Source organism: Monodelphis domestica, chromosome 2 (assembly GCF_027887165.1).
Source record: "Monodelphis domestica isolate mMonDom1 chromosome 2, mMonDom1.pri, whole genome shotgun sequence".
Classification (NCBI taxonomy): Eukaryota; Metazoa; Chordata; class Mammalia; order Didelphimorphia; family Didelphidae; genus Monodelphis; species Monodelphis domestica.
In genome coordinates, this window is record NC_077228.1 from 253,232,521 (window position 1) to 253,253,693 (window position 21,173).

Here is a 21,173-nt window from a genome sequence, read left to right on the forward strand (position 1 = left end):
TTTATATTTTCCGTATTTGTGCCCCTTCTTGGGTTAATTAGTACTATATCTGGTTACTAATACTATCTAGTATTATCTCTTAAATAAAGTAGGTATTCCTTTAATTTATCTTGAAAGTACCTTTTTCTGACTTCAAGGAGTCCTTGTTAGTTCTAAAATATCAGTCTGTCTACCAATCATGATTTTATAGATTTTAAACATTTTATTTATTTTAAAATTCTTACCTTCTGTCTTAATATTGATTCTAAGACAGAAGAGTAGCAAGGGCTAGACAGTCAGAGATAAGTGACTTGCCTCAGGGCACACAGCTAGGAAGACACTAAAGTGTCTGAGGTCAAATTTGAACCCAAGTCCTCCCAATTCCAGATCTGGCACTCTATCTACTATGCTATCTAGCTGCCCCTATATTGTAGATTTATCTTATCCCTTTTTAGCTTTTATCTTTTTGGTCTAAAACATTTTAATCTGACCATATAAAATCATATTCACATTGCATTAATCCTTATGGGTGGACTGGTTTTCTGTTAAAGGCACCTATGTAAACCTCGGAGACAATATAATATAGCATATAGAGAGATGGCCTCAAAGCACCTCGTCTAGGTCTTATCTCCAACACATTCATGATCCTGGGCAAGTCACTCAACATTTCAGTGCTCTATCAAATTCAAATAGAAATAGGGCCACTAAATGCTATATGAGGACCCCTAAGGATCACTGACTTAGAAAACCACATATTAACATCATTTATGTTCTATTGTATTTTTTTTTGTTAAGTACTTCCCAATTACACTTTAATTTGGTTCAACCTTCCCCTTCTCCTGCCCCTTCCCAAAGGGTTCTGCTGTAGGCTATTCATTAACATTACAAATTAAAGAGAAAGTGCCAACCTACAGTGGCTTTTCTTTATCTGAGAGTTTCCTCCCTATAGAAACCTTGGTAACATTGATTTTCCCATAATAAAATGTCATTGTCTTGTTACTACAGATTGCTGCTATGTCAAAAATAGTGTGCCCCCCCCAATGCTATATAACCATAAATATTAAATTCTTCATTTTCTAAGCACCCCTTCGAGTGTCTTTTTGTCCTGTGGATTTCCCTGGCTTTTCACTTTCAAGTCACTGTTAGTCTAAGATGAATCCATTCCTGGACCTCCTGGTTACCTCGAAGCCCTCAGGATACCTGTAGGCGTGCCTGGCCCTCAGGAGCTGTAGAGGTCCCTCATAGGGAAACATGTCCTCATATTCAATGAGGAGACCATTGGCACCAAGGGCATGGAAGAGAGGGAAGATCTGGAGGAAAAAAAGGCACAAAGTACTAAGCATAATTTGGACTAGATAAGTTCTTAGAATTGAAATTTCAAGTCTACTATCTACAAAAGGAATGCCAACTCATTCAAACCTTAGTGTTAATTCTTTTAATCAATTCAATATCTAGATATCAATATGTAAACAGGAATTTTGACTATAAATATAATGCTAAAGAATTAAACCAGCAAACAGGTAGGCTGGAGCTTAAGTCTAAAGACTCAAAGACATAATATATTTTGTAGCTAAAGGGAAGCTGTTAAGGCTGTTCTTTGATTTTGCTTCCTAATCTTTACTGATGACTGGTTGCCTGGATGCTGGAATGAGTTGGAGAAGGGAGGAAGAAAAAGATGAAAGTGAAGATTTATATCTATCACATCAATGCTAAGTTAATTTAAAGATAGAGGCCATGGTAATACATGTTAATATCTGTACATTGAGCATGAAACAGAGGTGGGATTGAATGACATTTGGGGAGGACCACCTGCTTATGTCAGGAAGGAGGGCTGTAGTTTACTGTGTATAATATCCAATGTTTAGATGTTACCAAAAATTAGAATGTTACCAAATCTGACCCCCATTTCTCCTTATTAGAAATCATTAAGTGCATAAGTATGTTGCATGTGTCTAGTTCTCTGTGAGATGGGGTGGTAGGGATGAGGTATGATGGAAAAAGGTCCCAGTGCTAACACAAGGGATACTGGTGATGGTGACAAGGCAAGTTGCTATGCAAGGTGCTTTCTTTAGTTCTAACAGTGTAAATAACTTGATGTACTCCTACTTTTATAGGAATCAGATTTTCACTGATATCCCAAAAAGTCTCCTTAAGTCAATATTTAGTCCCTTTCCTCTCAAAAAGCAAGAGATAAATTTACAATGGAAGAGTAAAGCTTTATATATATGTATATAATCGTGTGTTAAATATGCTGTATGCACATAATTATAATAAACATTTATATAATACTTATGTACTAGGCACTATGCCAAGTGGTTTTGACACAACAACCTATAATTATCCCCATTTTATAGATGAGGAAACTGAGGCAAACAAGTTTAAGTGACTTGCACAATGTTATATAGTTATAAGTAGATGTGAAGCTAGATTTGAAGTCAGAGCTTCCTTGTCTTTGTCCACTGCACTACCTAGCTGCATCTGCTATACAATCTAATTCTACCTGGAATCCCATGTAGGCCTAAGTGGTCATCTTTGTCCAGAAAAAAAGTGCCCGGAGGTTTACTTTAGTTAGCTGGGAATCTATTATTTGTTAAATTTTCAGTGTAACCATAGAAATAAGTGCTACAAATCAGAGCCTAATTTATTCTTCTGCTCATGTCTGTACTTAGGAAAGTGATGGAGAAAATGTTGATAATAAAGATTGAAATTAAAAGTAAGCCCTGAGAACATTTTTTTTAGAGCTGGTTGTTAAACATTTACCAGCACATTCTGGAAATACCTCTTTCTCTCTTCTAATCATCCATTCTAAGTCTCTTTCTTTCAAGGAAGGTTGGCTCTGCCCAGGTTCTCAGCTCCACCACTCTTCCTAGGAAAAAGCCAGCGACAATTTCTCTATTCTTTTAACCCAGCTCTCCAACTTAATATCAAGAGGCAGTAAGGGTATAGTAAATAGAGTGCTGCACTCTGAGTCAGGGAGACCCAAGTTTGAATCAGGTTCAGATAATATGCTCTTTGTGCGATCCTGGGCAATTACTTAGCTTCTGCCTGATTCATTTTCCTCATTAGTCTCCTAGGTTTATTGTGAGATTGCTAGTTGTTGTTAATTATTACTATAACCTTTAAAGAGGAAACTATCTGCCTACTTAGACTCTCCTTAGCTCTCTCCAACTTCTTTTTCACAGGTATTCATGGACTTTCCTTTCTGTACTACAATAATGTATTCCCTAAATTAGAATTGCCTTTTTTTATAGGTTAACAAATGTTCACTTAATTATTCTTTTTTTAAAGTTAATTTATTTTTAAAATAATATTTCATTTCCTCCCAATTTCAAGTAAAAACAATTTTTAAAATTCATTGTAAAATTATTGAGTCCCAAATTCTCTTCCTCTTTTCCATGCTCCCTGACTCCTCCCTGAAAGGGTAAATGTAGCATACCAGGCATGGAAATATGGTTGATGTATTAAATACTTGATCAGAGCAGTTAATGATCAATGTATAGGCAGTTCTAAGGGCAAGAGAATTCCTGGGCCTAAGCCACAAAGGCTTAGCTCTCTCCTTGTCACACCTCATTCCTCTGAAAAGTGCATGTCAGGTGAATCCCTACCTACTCTGACCTTGTTATTATCTATGCTACCAATGAGAATCAACTATGCTTTGTTACATATTCATTCATCCTCACAATCCACAATAAAGCCTGGGGTGAGTGCCTAGTTCCACCTCTTGTTTCCTACAACCTTGAAGTTCTCTCTGCTGTCTCTCTCTCTTTATCTTTCCTAGTGCCACTCTTGGCCATGAGCTTTCTATCTTAGAATTTTTACTTCCACGTGTCAGCATATTTCTCACATTTTCCTTTAATTATCTTTTCAAGGAGAATGTCATCAGGGATTCACGCCTTCCCTTGCTAAAAATTGACTTGTCTGTGTCTCTTATTTATCACCCATTTTCTCAGACTCCTTGTTCCTTCTCGAGCCCAAACCCACTAAGGAAAATTCTTTTTATGACAGTTGCTGGATGTCTGTTATAGTAATCAATCTGATATAGATTTTACAAGTTCAATCATCTAAATCATTTCCCCATATTAGTTATTTTGTAGAAAAGATCTCAAACAAAAAAAATTAAATATTCTTAGAAGTTAACATCAGAATTATAAACATGAAATAACTGTTAGTTCATGATTACTTGGATTAGCAAAGGAGAACCAGATATGTTAAAAATGAATAAAAATGAATAAAAAAATAATTTTTTTATGCCCATGAAGAGCAGTATATGCCCTCTGTTTATTTAAGAGCTCTTTGAAAGACAAAGGCCATTTAAAAAGTTCACAGCAATATTGACATAATATATTTACAACTTCCTAGAGATTTCTGGGTAAATGGCACCAAGAGTCCAAGACTTAGTGAAAATCCTGAGGCACAATGGGAGGGAGTCCTTGCTGCCTAGAAGAAAAGTTTCATGTCCCCAAGATACAGGAGAGGCCAGTGACAAGGCAGGCACCAGGAAAGCATTCAGGGCCAGGGCTGATGCTCCTCGATCCTGATGGCCACTTGCCCCCTCACTATGCCCAACGTCTTGCCGAGTTCCTGAGGTAGATGGAGCAGCAGGTGGAACCAAATATGGTTTGATTTGTTGTACTGTCTGGCTTCAAATAATAATGCAGTTAATTTTCCCCATGTATGCTGACTGATATTGTCAGGAAGACCAAAAAATATGCTGAGTGGAGGGGAAATCCAACCTCAGATTAAAGTTTGCTGCAAATAAAAAGTGATTTAATTTATATTAGATCTAATCTACTGGGAAAAGTGTTGAATTGTGAGTCAGGAGAGATTCAAATACTAGCTCTGCCACTTTCTTGTTGTATGGCTTTCTCCCAGTCCCTTAGACTCTCTGGATGGACCGATTTATATTCGCTTTTTGTAAAAACCTGTAAAAGGCTGAGGTTGGGCTGACAACCTCCAAAATTTCCTTCCAGATCTAAATTTATGATTCTATAAAACAGGGTATTTTCTTTTTAAATTTAAGTTGTTCCTTTTAGTTCCCTTTTCATGTTCCTCTGACCATCCTCGCATAAGCAGTTTCATTAGAAATGGTCTCTAAGCATTCCTCAAGCACAAAGTCTAGCATATATCAAAGCACATCCTTAATAAATGAATTTGGTAGTCAGATAGGGTACCCTAAGGAGACATCTGATAAATTCATTTTACCCCAAAGATTAGAAATACAACCTTATATATCATTTGGGTATTGGATTGATTCAGAGAAACTCAAACTTCCTGAAGAATAAAGAAGGAAAACTAACATTAAAATGTTACCACAAAGTTAAAGAACAAACCCCAGTTGACAAAGAGATGGAAACTGAGGGGATGCCCATCAATTGGGGAATGGCTAAACAAATTGTGGCAGATGATTATTATAGAATACTACTTTGCAGCAAGAAATGACAAGTAGATTAATTTAAAAAAAATGGAGAGACCTGCATGAAATTATGAAAAACAAGATGAGCAGAACCAAGAGAATGTAGTAATGTTGCTATAGCAACAGCAATATTGTTTGAAGAGTAACTGTGAATATCCACCTTCAGAGAAAGAACTGATGAAATATGCATGACATAGTTTTACATATACATTTTTCTTTTTGGTCACATAGTACCTTCTCTAGGGCAGGGTGTGGAGGGAGTAAGACGCTTTGGAACTTTAATGTAACCAACAAATCCCAAAGAGAAGTACAATCCTTACCTCTGCCAGGTATAAAACCTTGGGGGGAGCTCCTTTAAGGTCCAAGTGTACTAGCTGCATTTTGAATGGTGAAGAGCTTGACATTTTGATATTTATTAATGCTTTTTCTCCCAAGTTCTCTAGTATGGGCTCTTCTACCAAAAGAAGAAATTAAGAGTTAAAATTAGATGACTTCTTGGTCTTTTTGATAGTTCTTATATTGGCTATAGATTTATTTTATTCTCCAGGACAGGGATCTCCAAAATCTTTGTGGTTGTAGGGAATCAGAATGGGAAGGTTGGTCATATACTACCCTCTCCACAACAACTAGCTCTGTGGCACATATCTAACACAACCACATCTACTCTTTACATATTACAATTTAACAAGTTACCTTAGCTATATCACCTCCTAGCCAAGATTTTAAGGGCAGTTATACTCTAATCTCAACTCAGGTAGTAATAGTAATAGCTGTGTAGAAGTCACTGGGAAATCCTTTTTCTTCACTCCAGCATACCCACTACCACAAAACAAGATCAAAATAGGTGGTGTTCTATTGTTTGTCTAGGAGAAAGACCTTCTAAGACACTATGTAACTATAAATAGGTTTCAGCTTCCCTAACTGAAAAACTGAAGATTACTTATTATCTCATAGGATAGGAATAAAATATAACTAGTAAAGAAAGAAAAATCTTCAAATCTTAATATGGTAATTATATTTAAATGAAAGCAGAAGAATTTAAAAACAATTAAGATAGGTTTGAGTTGAATTATTTTGGGGGGAAAATTATGAATGGTAGGAGAAAGGAGTAAGTGTTTATATAGTAGGCAGTGTGCTAAGCACTTTTTACAAATGTTACCTAATTTCCTTATAACAATTCTAGGAAGGAGGTACTATAATTATCCCCATTTTACACTTGAGAAAACTGAGGCAAACAGGGGTTAAGTGATTTGCTTAGGTTGCATAGTTAGTAAGTATATGAGGCTGGGTTTTGAACTCAGGTATTTCTGACTCCAAGGCCTAGTGCTCCATCCACTATGATATCAGCTGCCTTAAGAAGGTTTATATATTTTGTTTAGGCTCATATTAAGGTTATTTAACATTCTTTGAATTCATGCCATTTAGAAAGGAGGGAAGGAGAAAGCCCTAGAACATACTGTGTTGGGCAGGAAAGCAGTATGGAAAAATAAAGCCAACATAATAAAAGTGAATAGGCAATCCAAGTTTTATAAACTGACTATATCTAAACCTAAATAAGAATTTTGGCTAGAGATATAACAAGGTTTTTTGGTACTTAAAATAAATTTTGAATGGAAACAAGAAAGCATAATCTCACTAAGCTTGTATATAATTCTACTAAAAAAAAATCTGCCCCCATGAAATCTTTTAGAATGACTATCATAAAGTGAGTTTAAACACACAGGGGCCACTGGTAAGTGTTTGGTAGAGAAATTGATGCTCTCTCAAATGTTGATTTTCTTTAAAACCTTATAAACTATTTCCATCTAAATGTGGTCTTGTCAATGAAACTTTTGAGAAGCAACACTTTTCATCAGTACAGAAATTCTATTATAACCTTCATATACATTCTAAATGCCTGCTCTCAGCTTTCATAAAGACCTTTTCCTTCTATTGTTCTTCCAACAGTAGTTACATAAAGAAATCAAGTCCAGAAACAGCATTTGCTAAGTTCTTATTATACACTAGTTATTGTTCTTAGACTCTCAAATATATGCCAAAAAAAGGGTCAGTCCCTGACCTTACATTCTATCAGAGGAAAACAACACATAAAAGGCAGCTGAAAAGGGGAAGAGGATAGATAGCAGAATTGGAGCATGGTGGTAAAGTCCAGAGAATGAAGGATATCTGGTCTGGGCCTTTTCTCAAAATGAGGGTTCTAGGAGTAACTCACCAGTGAGAGAAGAAGGCCACAGGAGAAGAGGGATAAAGCAGCTGAAGCACAGTGGCTAAATCTGGAGGGTGGATCATGGCTGGTCTGGACACTTCCTCAAAATGGAGGATATGAAAATGTTAGAGTGTTAACTGCAGCAAGCATGATCAGTTTCTTTAATAACATGAACTACTATGAAAACATAGTGAAAAGGAAAAAGAAAGAAGTAGATATTTTTCAGTCATGCTGACATTTCTTTAGGTTCTTTAGCATGGAGGAATATAAGTATGTACTTTGTGGCTAGTCTGGATGTACTTTCTCTATTCTTCTTGAGAGTGACTGGGGTCTGTTGGGGAAAATTTGGCCTTTCCCTACCTTGTCTATCCAGAACAACAGAAATCTCTGAAAGAACAGCAGGATTTTATACTTATTTGACATAGTTTCACATGCCATTGTACTTCCTCCACCTATTTATTGCTCTTTTTACATATAATGCCTAAGCCTGCCACAATATGGGCACCTCCTCTTCCTTCTCAAATTTCTTTTCAGCTACATTCAGTTTCATAAAGCTCTAAGAGAACTCTACTTTCCCAATGTTGATAATCTATATGAACTCTTTCCTTGATGATTGATTGACAAACACCCACCTGCCATAACATTCTATATTCCAGTGATTCTAACACCCCGTCATCATTTAAACCTGTTCTCTGACCCCAGTTACCCACTCCCTTATTTTCATTCCCTTCAACCTCAGCCCAGTACAAAAGTTGCATTCTAAAGCTACCCTTTTCACATGTTCCCTGGAATTCTTCTTGCACAGGTAACAAAATTGCACTCAGGTTAAACTGTTTCCTTTTCCATTCCTTCCATCTTTTGTCTCTTATTTCATGCCTGGCTCCCTCTGGATGCCATGGTCTTCCTGGGCACTCTTTCTAGCATTTATGCTCGTAACCCTGGACTCATTTGTCAAGTAAGAATACTTATTTCCTGTTGCCATTTCCAATTTTCCCCTCTTCTACTATCACCCAGTAACCTCTCTTCCTTTGACATTTACATTAATAAGGATTTTGGCAGTCATTACTGATTTCCAGGACATTCCTCTTTCCTCAATGAGTTCAATGCCTGGCTCACAGACTTTGTCTTCTTTCTAACTTCCGCCACATAACTAGGGGATTTCCAAAATATTGATATTCCTTCAAATACCTTAATCTCCTGACTCCTCAATTTTCTTAATTCACTTCCCAGGGTCTTCTTTTCAACCTCAACTCAGTTACACACAAAGATGGGCTTTTAACATCACATACAAATATTTTATTTTCTATGTTCATGAATTCTGAAGTTCATGAATTCTGAAGGTAATGACCTCACTCTTTCAGAGTCATCAAAGTCTAGTGGCAAGACAAAAAGTCAAGATGACTGTAATGGCTCAGGATGTAGTAGATGACCTTGGCTTTTTCCATGTCTAACCAAGCTCTAAGCAGTCCACAGCACCCACTTCCACCACTCTTCTGTCAGGGGAAGTTTTTACATGTTCCCAGTTCACTGAAAGGTTTGAGGTCTGTTGGTTACCTTAAACTTGTTTACCCTGCCTGTAGAGTTGGTTTATCTAGCAGATAATAGGCACTTAAATGCAAGAAACATATAGGATGGGCAGCCAGGGAAGGTTTGTATTTTGGCAGAAAATCCCAAATCGTTGTGATTATAGGTCTACTGTAGTAATAATGAATTTTTTTTTAAACTAACATGTAGCAACCACTTGTTAGTACTTATTTCATGCTAGATACTGTTCTAGATGCTAGGGATACAAATACAATGAATGAAATAACATTAAAAAACTGGGGAATAGGTCTTGTTATTATGATAGCATTGAACCATACCAATAGTTTTTTTTTTTAATCCTTGCCGTCTATCTTAGAATTGATACTAAGTATCAGTTCCAAGGCAGAAGAGTGATAAGAGTTAGGCAATTGGAGTTAAGTAATTTGGCCAGGGTCACATAGGTGTCTGAGGCCTACTTTAAACCCAGGACCTCCTGTCTAGGCCTGGCTCTCTACCCACTAAGCAGTCTAGCTGCCCCCATACCCATTGACTCTAATGGGTAATTTGTGGTTCTTGCTGTTCTCTAAACATAATTAATGCCTTTGCTGAAGTCTTTCTTCTACATTTGGAATGCCTTTGTCTTCTGACCTAATTGATAAATATTCTTTAAAACCTAGGTCAAACATCATCTCTTCTATGACTCATTCCTTGAGCTCTCTAATTGTAATCTTTCTCTTCTACCTCCAAATTACCATAATACTTTGTATCTCTCATACTTGCCTATTACATTTTGTAATATAGTTATTTATGTACATACTTGTCATTTACATAGGTGAGTAGGCCGACTTATTTTTGGAACATTTTATTCCTTCCTAGAATACTCTGCTCAATAAATTCTAATTTGTTACCATACATACCCATATATTTTACAATCATGTATTATATACATGTTGGGAATAGGGATAAAGATTCTAGTGATTTCACTGATATAGAAAACTCCCAGTTGAGAAAATTCCTTTAACCAATGCAAGGTGGGCTCTTCTCTTGGATTATGTCTTAGAGAGTTACCTAGAGCACTGAGAAGTTGATTTATTTGCCTAGGGCCACAGAATCTTTCTGGCTCCAAGGTCAGCTCTCTAGCTTTCTATCCATTATGCTGGGGTCGACTCTAGATATTATCATACATTATTTGCTATCATATGTCAGTACATATATGTAGAAAGAGTCAAACATCAATCAGACATATCAATAAATTTACCTCATTAATTACAACTAGCTAGTCAGTCAATAAACATTTATTAACTGTTAGGCACTGCACTAAGTGCTGGAGTTACAAGAATAGGCAAAAGATAGTCCCTGCTCATGGCCTAATGGTTATAAATGAACAAATAAGTACAAACAAGCTATATACAGGATTAACAGGAAATAATAGAGAAGAGAGGAACTAGAATTAAGGACTGGAAAAGGCTTCCTGTAGAAGACAGGAAGCAAGAAAACTAACAGGCAGAAATGAAGAGGGAAAACATTCCAGGAATGTGGGACAGCCAGAAAAAAATACTTGAAGTTGAGAACTAGAATATTTTGTTAATAGAACAGCAAAGAGGTCAGTGTTACTTCTGAAGAGTATGTGGTGGGGCATTCCAGTCTTTATACACTAGAAGGGGATGAGGGTGGGGGATAGATTATGAATGCCAAATAGAGAACTGATGGCAAAGAGAGGATTTCATATTTGATCCTGGAGGTGATAGAGGCTTAGAATCAGAAAGACCTGAGTTCACATTCAGCTTCAGACACTAGCTGTGCAATCCTGGGCAAGCCATTTAACCTGTATGCTTTAATACATTGGAGAAGGAAATGGTAAACCACCAGTATTTTTGCCAAGAAGACCCATGGACACTTTTGGTATGCTATAGCCTATAGGATCATGAAAAGTTGGATAGATCCAAAACAACCAGGAGGTGATAAGGAATGAGGAGTAGGGGAGTGATGGTCAGACCTCAATGGATGGATCCCAGTGGGAAGAGACATAAGGCAGGCAAGTGATTGCAGTAGTCCAAGAGTTATTTGATTAGGGCCTACACCAGAGTGGTGGTAGTGTCAGAGGTGAGAAGGATGCATATATAAAGAGATGCTGCAAAGGCGAAATCAATAGGTTTGGGCAATAGATTGGATATGGAGTAGGGGGATGGGGCTGAGAGATATCGAAGAGTTGAAGATGATACCTATAATGGAATGGAAGGATGGTGTTGTTCTCTACAGTAATAAGGAATGTAAGAGGGGGCAGGGTTTTGTGGAAAAGATAATGAGAATTTGGTCATTTACAAAAAGCTGATTTTATCATTGACAAAAATTTTTGCTAAACAAGGAAATAATGAAAACGAACCTTAAGGGACTTGCTTAACCTTTTAAGCAAAATAATTTCAAATATTTTAGCAAATTAATGACTTGCAGAATTCAAATCTTGTCCTGAACACTTGGTAGTTATAAGTGCCAGGACATATTGCTTTCCCTCTGAAACTTTTCCTCATCTGTAAAATGGGCTTAATAATCTACCTCCTATGGTTGTGAGGTTCAAATAAGATAACAAATGTAAAGTGTTCTGCATGCTTTACAGAACTATATAAATGCTATTATTTTGCATTTATTTCTTAATACGTAGGGGCCCTTTTTAGTTACTTACTATTTATTCTGAATCCTCTCAATTCCCCTGAGGGAAAGCTTTTCAGTAACTTAAACAGGAAAACAGAGGCTGATATATTAGCCAAAAAACTACAAAACTGATTTCTGAGGATAACAGGACAGCAGTATAGTATAAAAATTATTTTGTTGAAATGGATTTTTCAAAAGGGCTTAGAAATGGGTTCACTGTGCCTGGGCTTGGAAATTCCTCAGTTACGCAGGTTTTTCTAAATAATAGTATTTGAATTTAGTGCCATGGAAAAGCCATTCCTCCCCCCCTCCCCCTCGCCCCTTTCCTACCTAGTTGGACAAGAATCCACACAGTTTGGGAAAATAACCATATAACGCAATCGAAAAGGGAAGTGGGAAAAGCTACCTCGACTTGGAGGGTTCAACCTGGCTTTGGCAATTAACCTCGGGGATTCTGCTCTTGTAGGGCGCTTAGTTCTCGGGCCCCGGGAAGGCTCCATGCCCCAGCTACAAAGGAACCTAACTTGCGGCAGCGGGGGGAAGGGGCACCCCATCCGCATGTGGTCCAAAGTCTTCCGGGGCTGGGACATCCAGGGCCGGGCTTCGAGAGCCCGCGGGTCCGCCCAATGCATGGGCTAGGGTGGAGTGTTAGTCCAGGCAGCGAAGGGAAGAGAACTCCAAGCTCAGTGCAGCCGCACATCCTTTCCTCTTTTCATTTGATCAACATCAGCCCCCAAATACCCAGGCTTTCCTGAGAGCTCAGGAAGAGGAGCCTCTAAAGGCCCCGAAAGACCCGGAACGCTTCACCCGTCCCAGTTTCCCCGCGGCTCCACCGAGTGCTTTCAGCCTGCGTACCTACCGCGGCCCAGCCCCTCCGTCCCGGCTATGGCAAAGGTTGCTCTGGCCTAGGCTGCCAGTCCCCAAAGCCGATGGCCGATCGCATTGCTCTGAGATCCACCTAGAGTGTCGGTGCGCCAGGCTCCAGGGCTTCCTTTCTGAGGAGGCGTGACTGAAGCTCGCTCTCTCTGCACTTCTTAGGCTGGCGCCTGCACTATGGCACCACTGAGGAGGAGTGGGTCTAAAGCCACGGAAGGCAGCTCGTCGGCCGGGGTAGAGTTGGCAGAATCGAGGCGCCTGGACAGGTAGCGGCGGTAGTGGTTGTGCCGGTGCTGGGGAGGGATGGAGGAGGGAACAAAGGGAGGGGCAGTTCGGCTCGAGCCCTACTTGGTTTCCCTGTGCTGATCTGGACCGGAAAAAGAGCTGCTGGGCATTTTGGCGGTCATTCCTGACCCGGCCTCTGTCTTTCTCGATCTTTGTTAGAAGAGTTATGGGAGAGGACTGAGCTGTGCTGCTCCCTCTTCCTGGATCTTGTCAATTTAGGGCCTTGCTCTTTTTATGGAGTTATGCATAAAAAACGCTCAGTACAGATTTGCTGATTGATTTATTGTTGGATGACAACTTAAACATGGTGACCTAAGGGTACATCAGGCAGCTGGTGGCACAGTGGGCCTGGAGTCCGGAAGATTCATAATTCTGAGTTCAAATCCCATCTCAGACGTTTACTGACTGTGTGAACCAGAGCAAGTCATTTACCCCCTTCCTCCCCACTGTTTGTCTCTATTTTCTCATCTGTAAAATGAGCTGGAGAAGAAATAGCAAACTACTCCAGTGTCTTTACTAAGAAAACTCCAAATGAAGTCCCTGAGAGTGAAGTCAAGGACAAGTCTGAACAACAGCAATAAGAGTACATGTTTAAAATAGAGAAGAATATCTTTGTTTACTTTCGAGTTCAACCGCACAAGTTAATTAAGTTGTACTAAAATTTGTGGCTTTTTGACTTTTTCCCGGATCTCCTATAGATATTAATACAGGACAGAGAGGAAGGAATGCTTGGCTCAGTCAGGAGACACAAGGTTTTTTCCAGTTCTTGCTCTGCCACTAACTAAATCTGTGACTCTAAGCAAATTATTTGATCTTTTAAAATGTGTACACTTGATCCCTTTGATAATGATTTTTATTAAATGCATTTTTCTTTGCTCCTCTTCGCTCTTTGCACTGTCTCTATTTGCTTCCTCGTTCTCATCTGTAAAACAGAAATAAGAATATCTTCCACATAAATGATAATACATACATTTCTTTAATTGTTACAAGTTAATTGATTACAGCCTTTTCCCTTAATCTGCTACTTTAAGTATTGATCTTTGACTTCATTTGGTTTATTTCTTTTTGTTTTTTTGAGGAGTTAGAAGAGAGAATTGAGTATGGCCAGAAATTTCACCCTATCTTGGAGCTCTTTTTTAGACTTAGGACAACCTAGCATAGGAAAGCTTACAAGTCTAATAGTCCTTGCCTCAAAATCTATTAATTGATCAGTGATCTATTAATTGTAGGTGCTTTGACTTCCTTTAACAAAGCTATCAGCATTTTGGACTTTTTGTCTGATCTGATCTGTAGTACTTAAGGTTTATCTATTTTGATTCCTCAAAAATTCCAATTATCTTAAGATAACTGTGAGATCTTTAACTTTTGTTTTAGTTGTATGACTTCCTGCCTGTTTTGAACTTTGATTCCTATGCCTCTGTAGTATGTACTGTCCATCTTTCTGAGTTCTTTCATCAGCGAAAATAAGCTTGATTTACCTCCATCTTTAGGCTTGTCATGGCACCCCTAGTACATGAAAATAAGGATAACAAAATTTGTCAACAAAATAGTTTGCCAAATCAAGCAGTTTTTTAATGATTGATTTGGAGTTTGTGTATGTTTTCCCTTAATCTCAATAACTAATTTTCTTTTCATCTTTTTTAAAAAATCCTTGCCACCCACCTGGATTTGATTCCAAGGTGATTCCAGACAAAAAGTCCAAAATGCTGGGTTGTCCTAAGTCTAAAAAAGAGCTCCAAGATAGGGTAAAATTTCTGGCCATACTCAATTCTTTCTTCTAACTCCTCAAAAAGGGTAAGAGCTAGGCAATTGAGGTTAAGTGACTTGCCCAGGATCACACAGCTAGGATGTGTCAGAGGCCGGACTTGAACTCAGGATCTCGGGTTTTTAAATTTTAATTTAATTTTCAGAAAGGACAGATTTAAACTTCTAACAGGATTTGTAGTTAAATTTCATTTTCAATAACACACTGGCTCTTTTTTGTTTGTTACAAACATATATAGTTAAACAAAACAAATCATGCACCTTTAAGGAGGTGGATAGCATCATTAGTTATCTAAAATCACAGCTGGTCTTTATGTTGACCAGAATTTTTAATTCTTTCAAAGTTATTTGCCTGTACTATGTTGTTATCATTTTAAACATTGTTCTAGTTCTGATCACTTTATTCTGTATCATTTCATACACATCTTCCCAGGTCTTTCTAAAGCTGTCTCCCGTCATTTCTTTCTTTCCCTCCTCCCTCCCTCCCTCCCTCTTTCCCTCCTTCCCTCCCTCCTTCCCTCCTTCCTTCCTTCCGTCCGTCCGTCAATACTGTGTATTGCCTTCAAAGCAGAAGAGTGGTAAGGGCTAGGCAATAGGGGTTAAGTGCCTTGCCCAGGGTCACACAGCTGGGAAGTGTCTGAGGTCAGATTTGAAGCTAGGACCTCCCGTCTTTAGGTCTGACTCTCAATCCACTGAGCTACCCAGCTGCCCCTTCTCCCCTCATTTCTTATAGCACAATAATATTTCATCACATATACTACAACTCAGCCATTCTCAATTTATAGGGATACTTCTGATTGTCATTCTTTGCCATTTAAAAACGGGCTATAAATATTTTTGTATATCTTTAGAGTTTGTTTTATTTAGGATTTATACCTCCCTTAATCTACCTTCCTTTTAATTTTTTCTTTTTCCTTTTTCTCCTGTTTCCCCAATGAGTGAGATATGTTTTTGTATCTGTGTGTGTGTGTGTATTCTTCTTTCCTTTGACTCAATTCAGATGAGAGTGAAGTTGAAGTATCAGCTCTTCTTACCCCCTGATCCCTTTCTTGTTTGGATAGAACATTATTCAAAATTATTGAGAGAATTTCCATCCCTCCTTGCCACCAGTGCATTCTTCTTTCTTTTATTTTTCTTTTAAGATCATCAAGACATAATAGAATCATTAACAAATTTGGTTCATAGGGGACACCTGTATCATCTCTCCATATTTAATGATCACCAATTTGACTTTGTCTAGCCCTTTATATTAAATGTAGACTCTGTGTACTTCTGGAGGGAGGGTCTGGCATGTTCCTGTTGCTTTTTGGGAGATATTAAGTGTTTTGTTATTCTAGAATCTCAGGGACAGCTCAAGCTGGGGACATGCAGCCTGTCAGTGTTTCCAAAGTGGTCTGGTCTGATCCAGAATAAAGTCTAATTGCTGCCCCACCTTAGGCTCAGCTTTACACGTTTCTGACCTGGGTTTGAATTATTCTAGACTGCACTCAGCCAGCCAGGAAGCTCTGTTGATTTAAAATGACACCTTCTGTTTCACATTTCTCCTGGAATTCCTCCCCTACTTATTCTTCTGCAGGTTCACACTGGGCTAGGAGCCGGGATTGAGACTGCTCTTTTCCTGGTATCTGAGCCTCACTGCTGAACCTGTTCCTCCTATTTTTTCAAGTCTTTTTGACTTTATTTCTTGATTTCTGATAGAATAATTAATTTCCATATGACCAATTCTAATTTTTAGAAAGTTCTTTTCTTCAGTGAGTTTTTGTACCTCTTTTGCCATTTGGCCAATTCTAATTTTTATAGTTATTTTCTTAAATATTTTTTGCAACTCTTTTACTAAGCTATTAATTCTATTTTCATAATTTTCTTGCATTGCTTCTATTTAATTTCCCATTTTTCTATTACTCTTGTTTTATTTTTATTTTTTTAAACCCTTACCTTCCATCTTGGAATCAAGACTGTGTATTGGTTCCAAGGCAGAAGCATGATAAGGGCTAGGCAGTGGGGGTTAAATGACTTGCCCAAGGTCACACAGCTGAGAAGTGTCTGAGGCCAGATTTGAATCTAGGACCTCCTGTCTCTAGACCTGACTCTCAACCCACTGAGCTACCCAGCTGCCCCTTTTATTTGATTAAAAAAATTTTTTTTTCTCTTTTAAAAAAATCTCTTGTTTTAGCTCTTCTAATAATTCTTGTTGAGCTTGTGTACAATTTGCATTTTTTTCTTTGAGGCTTTACTTGTAAGTGTTTTCAAGTTATTAGCTTCTTCATAATTTGCTTTAAGCATTACTGTCACCATAGTAACATTTTATGGTCAGATTCTTTTTTGTTGGTGTTGCTTGCTTATTTTTCCAGTCTATCTCTTGATTTTAGACTTAATGATAGAGTTGGATTCTTTTCACTTCTGGAAATAGGGGAAACAACTAGGTTGAATGTCTGTCTTTTATATCTTTCTGTTGTTTTCACAGATCATTAGGTGCTTGTAAGTTTTTGGTGCTTTCAGTGTAGTGTGATATGAAAAGAGTTCTGGTCACTGCCCTCTTGGTCTATGCTCTGACTTTACACAGTATGCTCTTGTGACTACTATAATTCAAAATTTGGTAATAGGCAACAGTGCTGCCAAATGGCACCCAATACCCAATGGTATTCAATATTAGCATAGTGGTCTCCTGGGATCTCTTTCTGACCAAGTGTTCAGTTCCCTTACAATCCCTGGTTATTGCCACGGCTTTAACAGCCCAAGGCCAGTACTACTTCTGCCCCATCCACATCCATAGATCTTTCTGTCTTGTGAAGTTGCCCTGGGCAGGAGAAATGACTCACTGTGACTTTTTCTTTGTTTCCCTGCTCAGAATTTAGTTTGGTATTTTTTTTTGTTTGTTTTTTGTTTTTGTTCTTTTTAGTTGTAGAGGGAGTAGTTGGGAGAGTTCTGGCAAAAAATTCTCACTCCACTCTACCATCTTACCACCCATCCTCACTCCTCAGTATTCTTGATTATACAATTTTCTGCTGATCTATTTCCTATCTCTTTCCCTCTTTGCTTCAAAAATTTCCTCTCTGGGTTCATGCCCTTATACTCCTGGAAGTTCTAGTTGTTGGCAGGAGTTCTAATGCTCTTACTCTGGAGGCAGGATGCCTTTTCATGTGCCACATTCCTATAGACAAGAACCAGCATGTTGTCTATATTTTTCTTTCACAGAATATCTATCTTCACCCATAGGAGCATTTATCAGTATAATTTCCTCTCATCATCAAAACAAGATCTCTGTCTTCTCCCTTTTCATTTCTTTTCCAGTCTTCATCACCTACTCCCCTGCATGCTCTTCTTTTTCCAAGAGACCACAGAGATCACCTTTCTTTTATTGCTAGCCATAATGTGACAGAAACACCACATATTTACCTCTATTCTCCCCTCTCTCTTTCTGTGTTCTTTTTCTCCTTTATTGTATACATTTGATAAAAATGTATTGTTGTATTGTTGTTGCTATTGCTATCTTTGCCTGCTGTATTCACTCAATCTTCCTGTAGGACAGCTTAGATGGCTTAATGGACAGGAGTCTAGATTCAGGAAGACCGGACTCTAGCTTGTCTTTTAATGAGCTATGTGATCCTAGGTAAGTCAGTTAACCTCCATTTGCCTCAGTTTTTCTCATCTGTAAAATAGGGATAATAATAGCACTTAATTCCCAGGATTGTTGTAAGGATCAAATGAAATAGTAATTGTAAAACACTTAGAAATAGTGCCAGGCCCATGATAAGTATTTTATAAATGTTATTCTTCTTCCCATATTTCTGATGGCTGGAGAATTAGAGAAGATAATCTCTGTAGACCTGGTTTTCTTTTTAAAGTATGTTTTGAACAGCTCTCTTATTTGTTGAACATCTATCTTTTTTTTAATAGTTATATCCAGATTTACAGAATAGATAGCCTTTTTCTGCATTTGAAGCTCTACTACTTGTTTTGAACATACTATTCCATTCCCTTCTATATTTTATAATAGATGCTAAATAGTCTTGTCATTCTTTCCTTTTTATTTGAATATCTTTCTCTTGGCCACTTGAAAAATTTGTTTCTGAATTGAATTGTTAACTTTAATTCTGTGTATCTTGAAGTTTGCCACCTTGGATTTCTTTCTGGAGGTGATATATGCATTCTTTCAATTGGAAATTACTTGTCTGGGTTCAGAAGTTCTGGGCAGTTTTCTTTTATAATTTCTTATAATGTGGTATTCAGGTTTTTTTGACTTGTTTTCTCAACCTCTAATCATTAGATTGTCTCTGTGCAGTCTGGTTTTGATATTGGTATGCTTTACTTTCTTTTAAAAAAACAAACCTTACCTTCTGTCTTAGAATTGATACAAAGTATCTATTTCAAGGAAAAAGAGTGGGAAGGTCTGGGCAATTGTAGTTAAGTGACCTGCCAAGGATCACAAGCTAGAAAGTGTTTGAGGACATATCTGAACCCAGAAATTTCTGTCTCAGAACCTGGCTTGCTATCTACTGAGCCACCTAGCTGCCCTGCTCATTTTCTTTGGCCATTATTACCTTTTGTTTCTCTTCTTTGTATTTGTATTTCCAATGATTTGTCTTTTCTTGATGAGATTTGACATTGCCAATTAGAATTTTTCTATTCTGTCAGTTATTTCTGCTGCAGAGGCCACAAATTTTGTTCTCATAACGTTCACTTCTTTTTTAAACCACACAGAAATAGCATATTTTGGCTATGTTTCCCCTAAATTCTGCAGGCTTCTCTGTCTCTTCAAGTGTTGTCATTTTCTTTTGTTTTACATACAGAGATTCTTATTCTGTCTATTCTACCTATTATATAGAGGAAATATATTTATTCATAGAGGTCTGAACTTTTTTACTAGGTCTGGAGGCCTGTTTCTTCTGCTAATAATATTTTCCTTCTTGATTTATCCAGTTATGGCCAAGGCCTTTGAATTTTCTTCCTCCTAAGATCTTTGGTAATTTCAGTCTTTCTCCTCTTTATTTTCCCTGATTGCTCACTTTCTATCTCCTTTCTTTCTGATGATCTCCTGGGAGGGATCTCAAGATGTCTCGGCTTCTTCCCACACTGTGCAATTCAGTTCATCAGTCTCAATCTTTGCCCCAAGTGACTCTTGTGGGGATAGAACTGGTTTTGCCTAGATACTATACTCTTTTCCTTAGGCTTAGTGAATTGCTGCATTGCCCTTCATATTTGGTGTCCTATCTTGTTACTACCCCTGTTCCTTACTTCTCAGACATAACAGTTTATACTGCCATTGTTGTAGCCAGGAATATTTTCTGGCATTTGGAGTTTGAATCTCAGAAGGATTTAAAGGATAGTACTGTTGGGGTATAGAGTTGAACCCTTTGTCAAACTGGGATGTCAGTTAAATCCCAGGTCACCACACAGTTAAAACTTTGTTAGATATTGCCTTTTTCTCTAAGTTTTACATGTATATTTTTGCCCATCTCTGTCCATCCTGATTATTACTGTTTTGTGGAGAAGGAAAATATTTTATTTTATTTTTTTTAAAAATCTATTAGCTTCTTGATAATTATTTGTTTATTGACCTAATCTAGTTAAGTTTCAGTCAGCCCCATGGACTCTGGAAGTATTTTTGGTAGGAATAATATGATATAGCTAAAATATTGTTTTAAGAATTAGTATGTGAATTTAACATTGATGTTATTGGAATATTCAATGAAATGTTGAATGAAAATTGATATTACTTTTTTTTCTGTCCCTAGTATAAAGAAGAATCGAGTCCATCATGAATCCCAGAGGAAATGGTTGAAAATTTCATTGTTGGGATCATCTGGTCTACTTGCCAGTCTTTTATTGTGGAGCTTTTTGAATGGTGATGATGGTGTTACTGAAGTTCTAGCTCATCATAATGAAATTCTACAGAACAGGTTTATTGAGGTGATTTGTTCAGAGGATTATGACAGTCACAAAAGATTTGAAGGTACTGGTTCCCTTCATAGATGTTACTTTTTTCCCCATCACAGATAGCATAAAGGGGGTTATAAACTATTGGTTCAACAGTATGCATAGGATCTTGAAAAGTGGTGTAGGTCATCACTATGAACATTTAAGATTTAGTTATTTTCATTTTAGAAAACTTGGCAGTTATAAACTTCACATCATTAATTTAACATTTTAAACATATAAACATAGTTTATACCAAATACTACTTTAACAGCAATAATAATATTTTCAGCATAAAATATTCTGATCATCCACATGTGGTTAAGGGGATTACAAAAGTAGAGTTCACATTATGGTAACCAGTAATGGTGAAAATTTTACATTTTTTTTCCGCTTTAAACATTATTTTATTTGGTCAATTCAAAACATTATTCACTGGAAACAAAGATCATTTTCTTTTCTTCCCCCCCACCCCCCACTTCTCCCATAGCCGACCCACGATTGCACTGGGTATCACATGTGTTCTTGTTTTGAACCCATTTCCATGTTGTTGGTATTTGC

The 21,173-nt window shown here is 37.6% G+C and overlaps 2 protein-coding genes across 15 annotated transcripts in view; one reads left to right on the top strand and one right to left on the bottom strand.

Annotated features, from left to right (window-relative positions):
• HEXD (hexosaminidase D) overlaps positions 1–12,769 on the bottom strand; it is a 36,849-nt gene extending 24,080 nt beyond the window's left edge. Inside the window, exons 1-4 of one of the 11 annotated variants that reach the window (XM_007483435.3) lie at positions 12,631–12,769; positions 7,605–7,699; positions 5,713–5,846; positions 1,180–1,289 (exon numbers count right to left, since the gene is read on the bottom strand). In XM_007483435.3, coding sequence (XP_007483497.1) covers positions 1,180–1,289; positions 5,713–5,796 — 194 coding nt within the window. In that variant the 5' untranslated portion in view covers positions 5,797–5,846; positions 7,605–7,699; positions 12,631–12,769. Of the gene's footprint in view, positions 1–1,160; positions 1,291–5,712; positions 5,847–7,604; positions 7,700–12,177; positions 12,404–12,626 lie in introns of those variants that run through there. The other 10 variants (XM_056817490.1, XM_056817489.1, XM_007483434.3 and 7 more) reach the window with 10 other exon arrangements.
• Positions 12,770–12,775: 6 nt separating this feature from the next.
• The window catches only part of OGFOD3 (2-oxoglutarate and iron dependent oxygenase domain containing 3), a 128,184-nt gene continuing 119,786 nt past the window's right edge, over positions 12,776–21,173 (top strand). For all 4 annotated transcript variants that reach the window (XM_001374404.4, XM_007483430.3, XM_056817494.1 and 1 more), the window contains exons 1-2: positions 12,776–12,913; positions 20,432–20,649. In XM_001374404.4, coding sequence (XP_001374441.1) covers positions 12,825–12,913; positions 20,432–20,649 — 307 coding nt within the window. In that variant the 5' untranslated portion in view covers positions 12,776–12,824. The remainder of the gene's footprint in view (positions 12,914–20,431; positions 20,650–21,173) is intronic.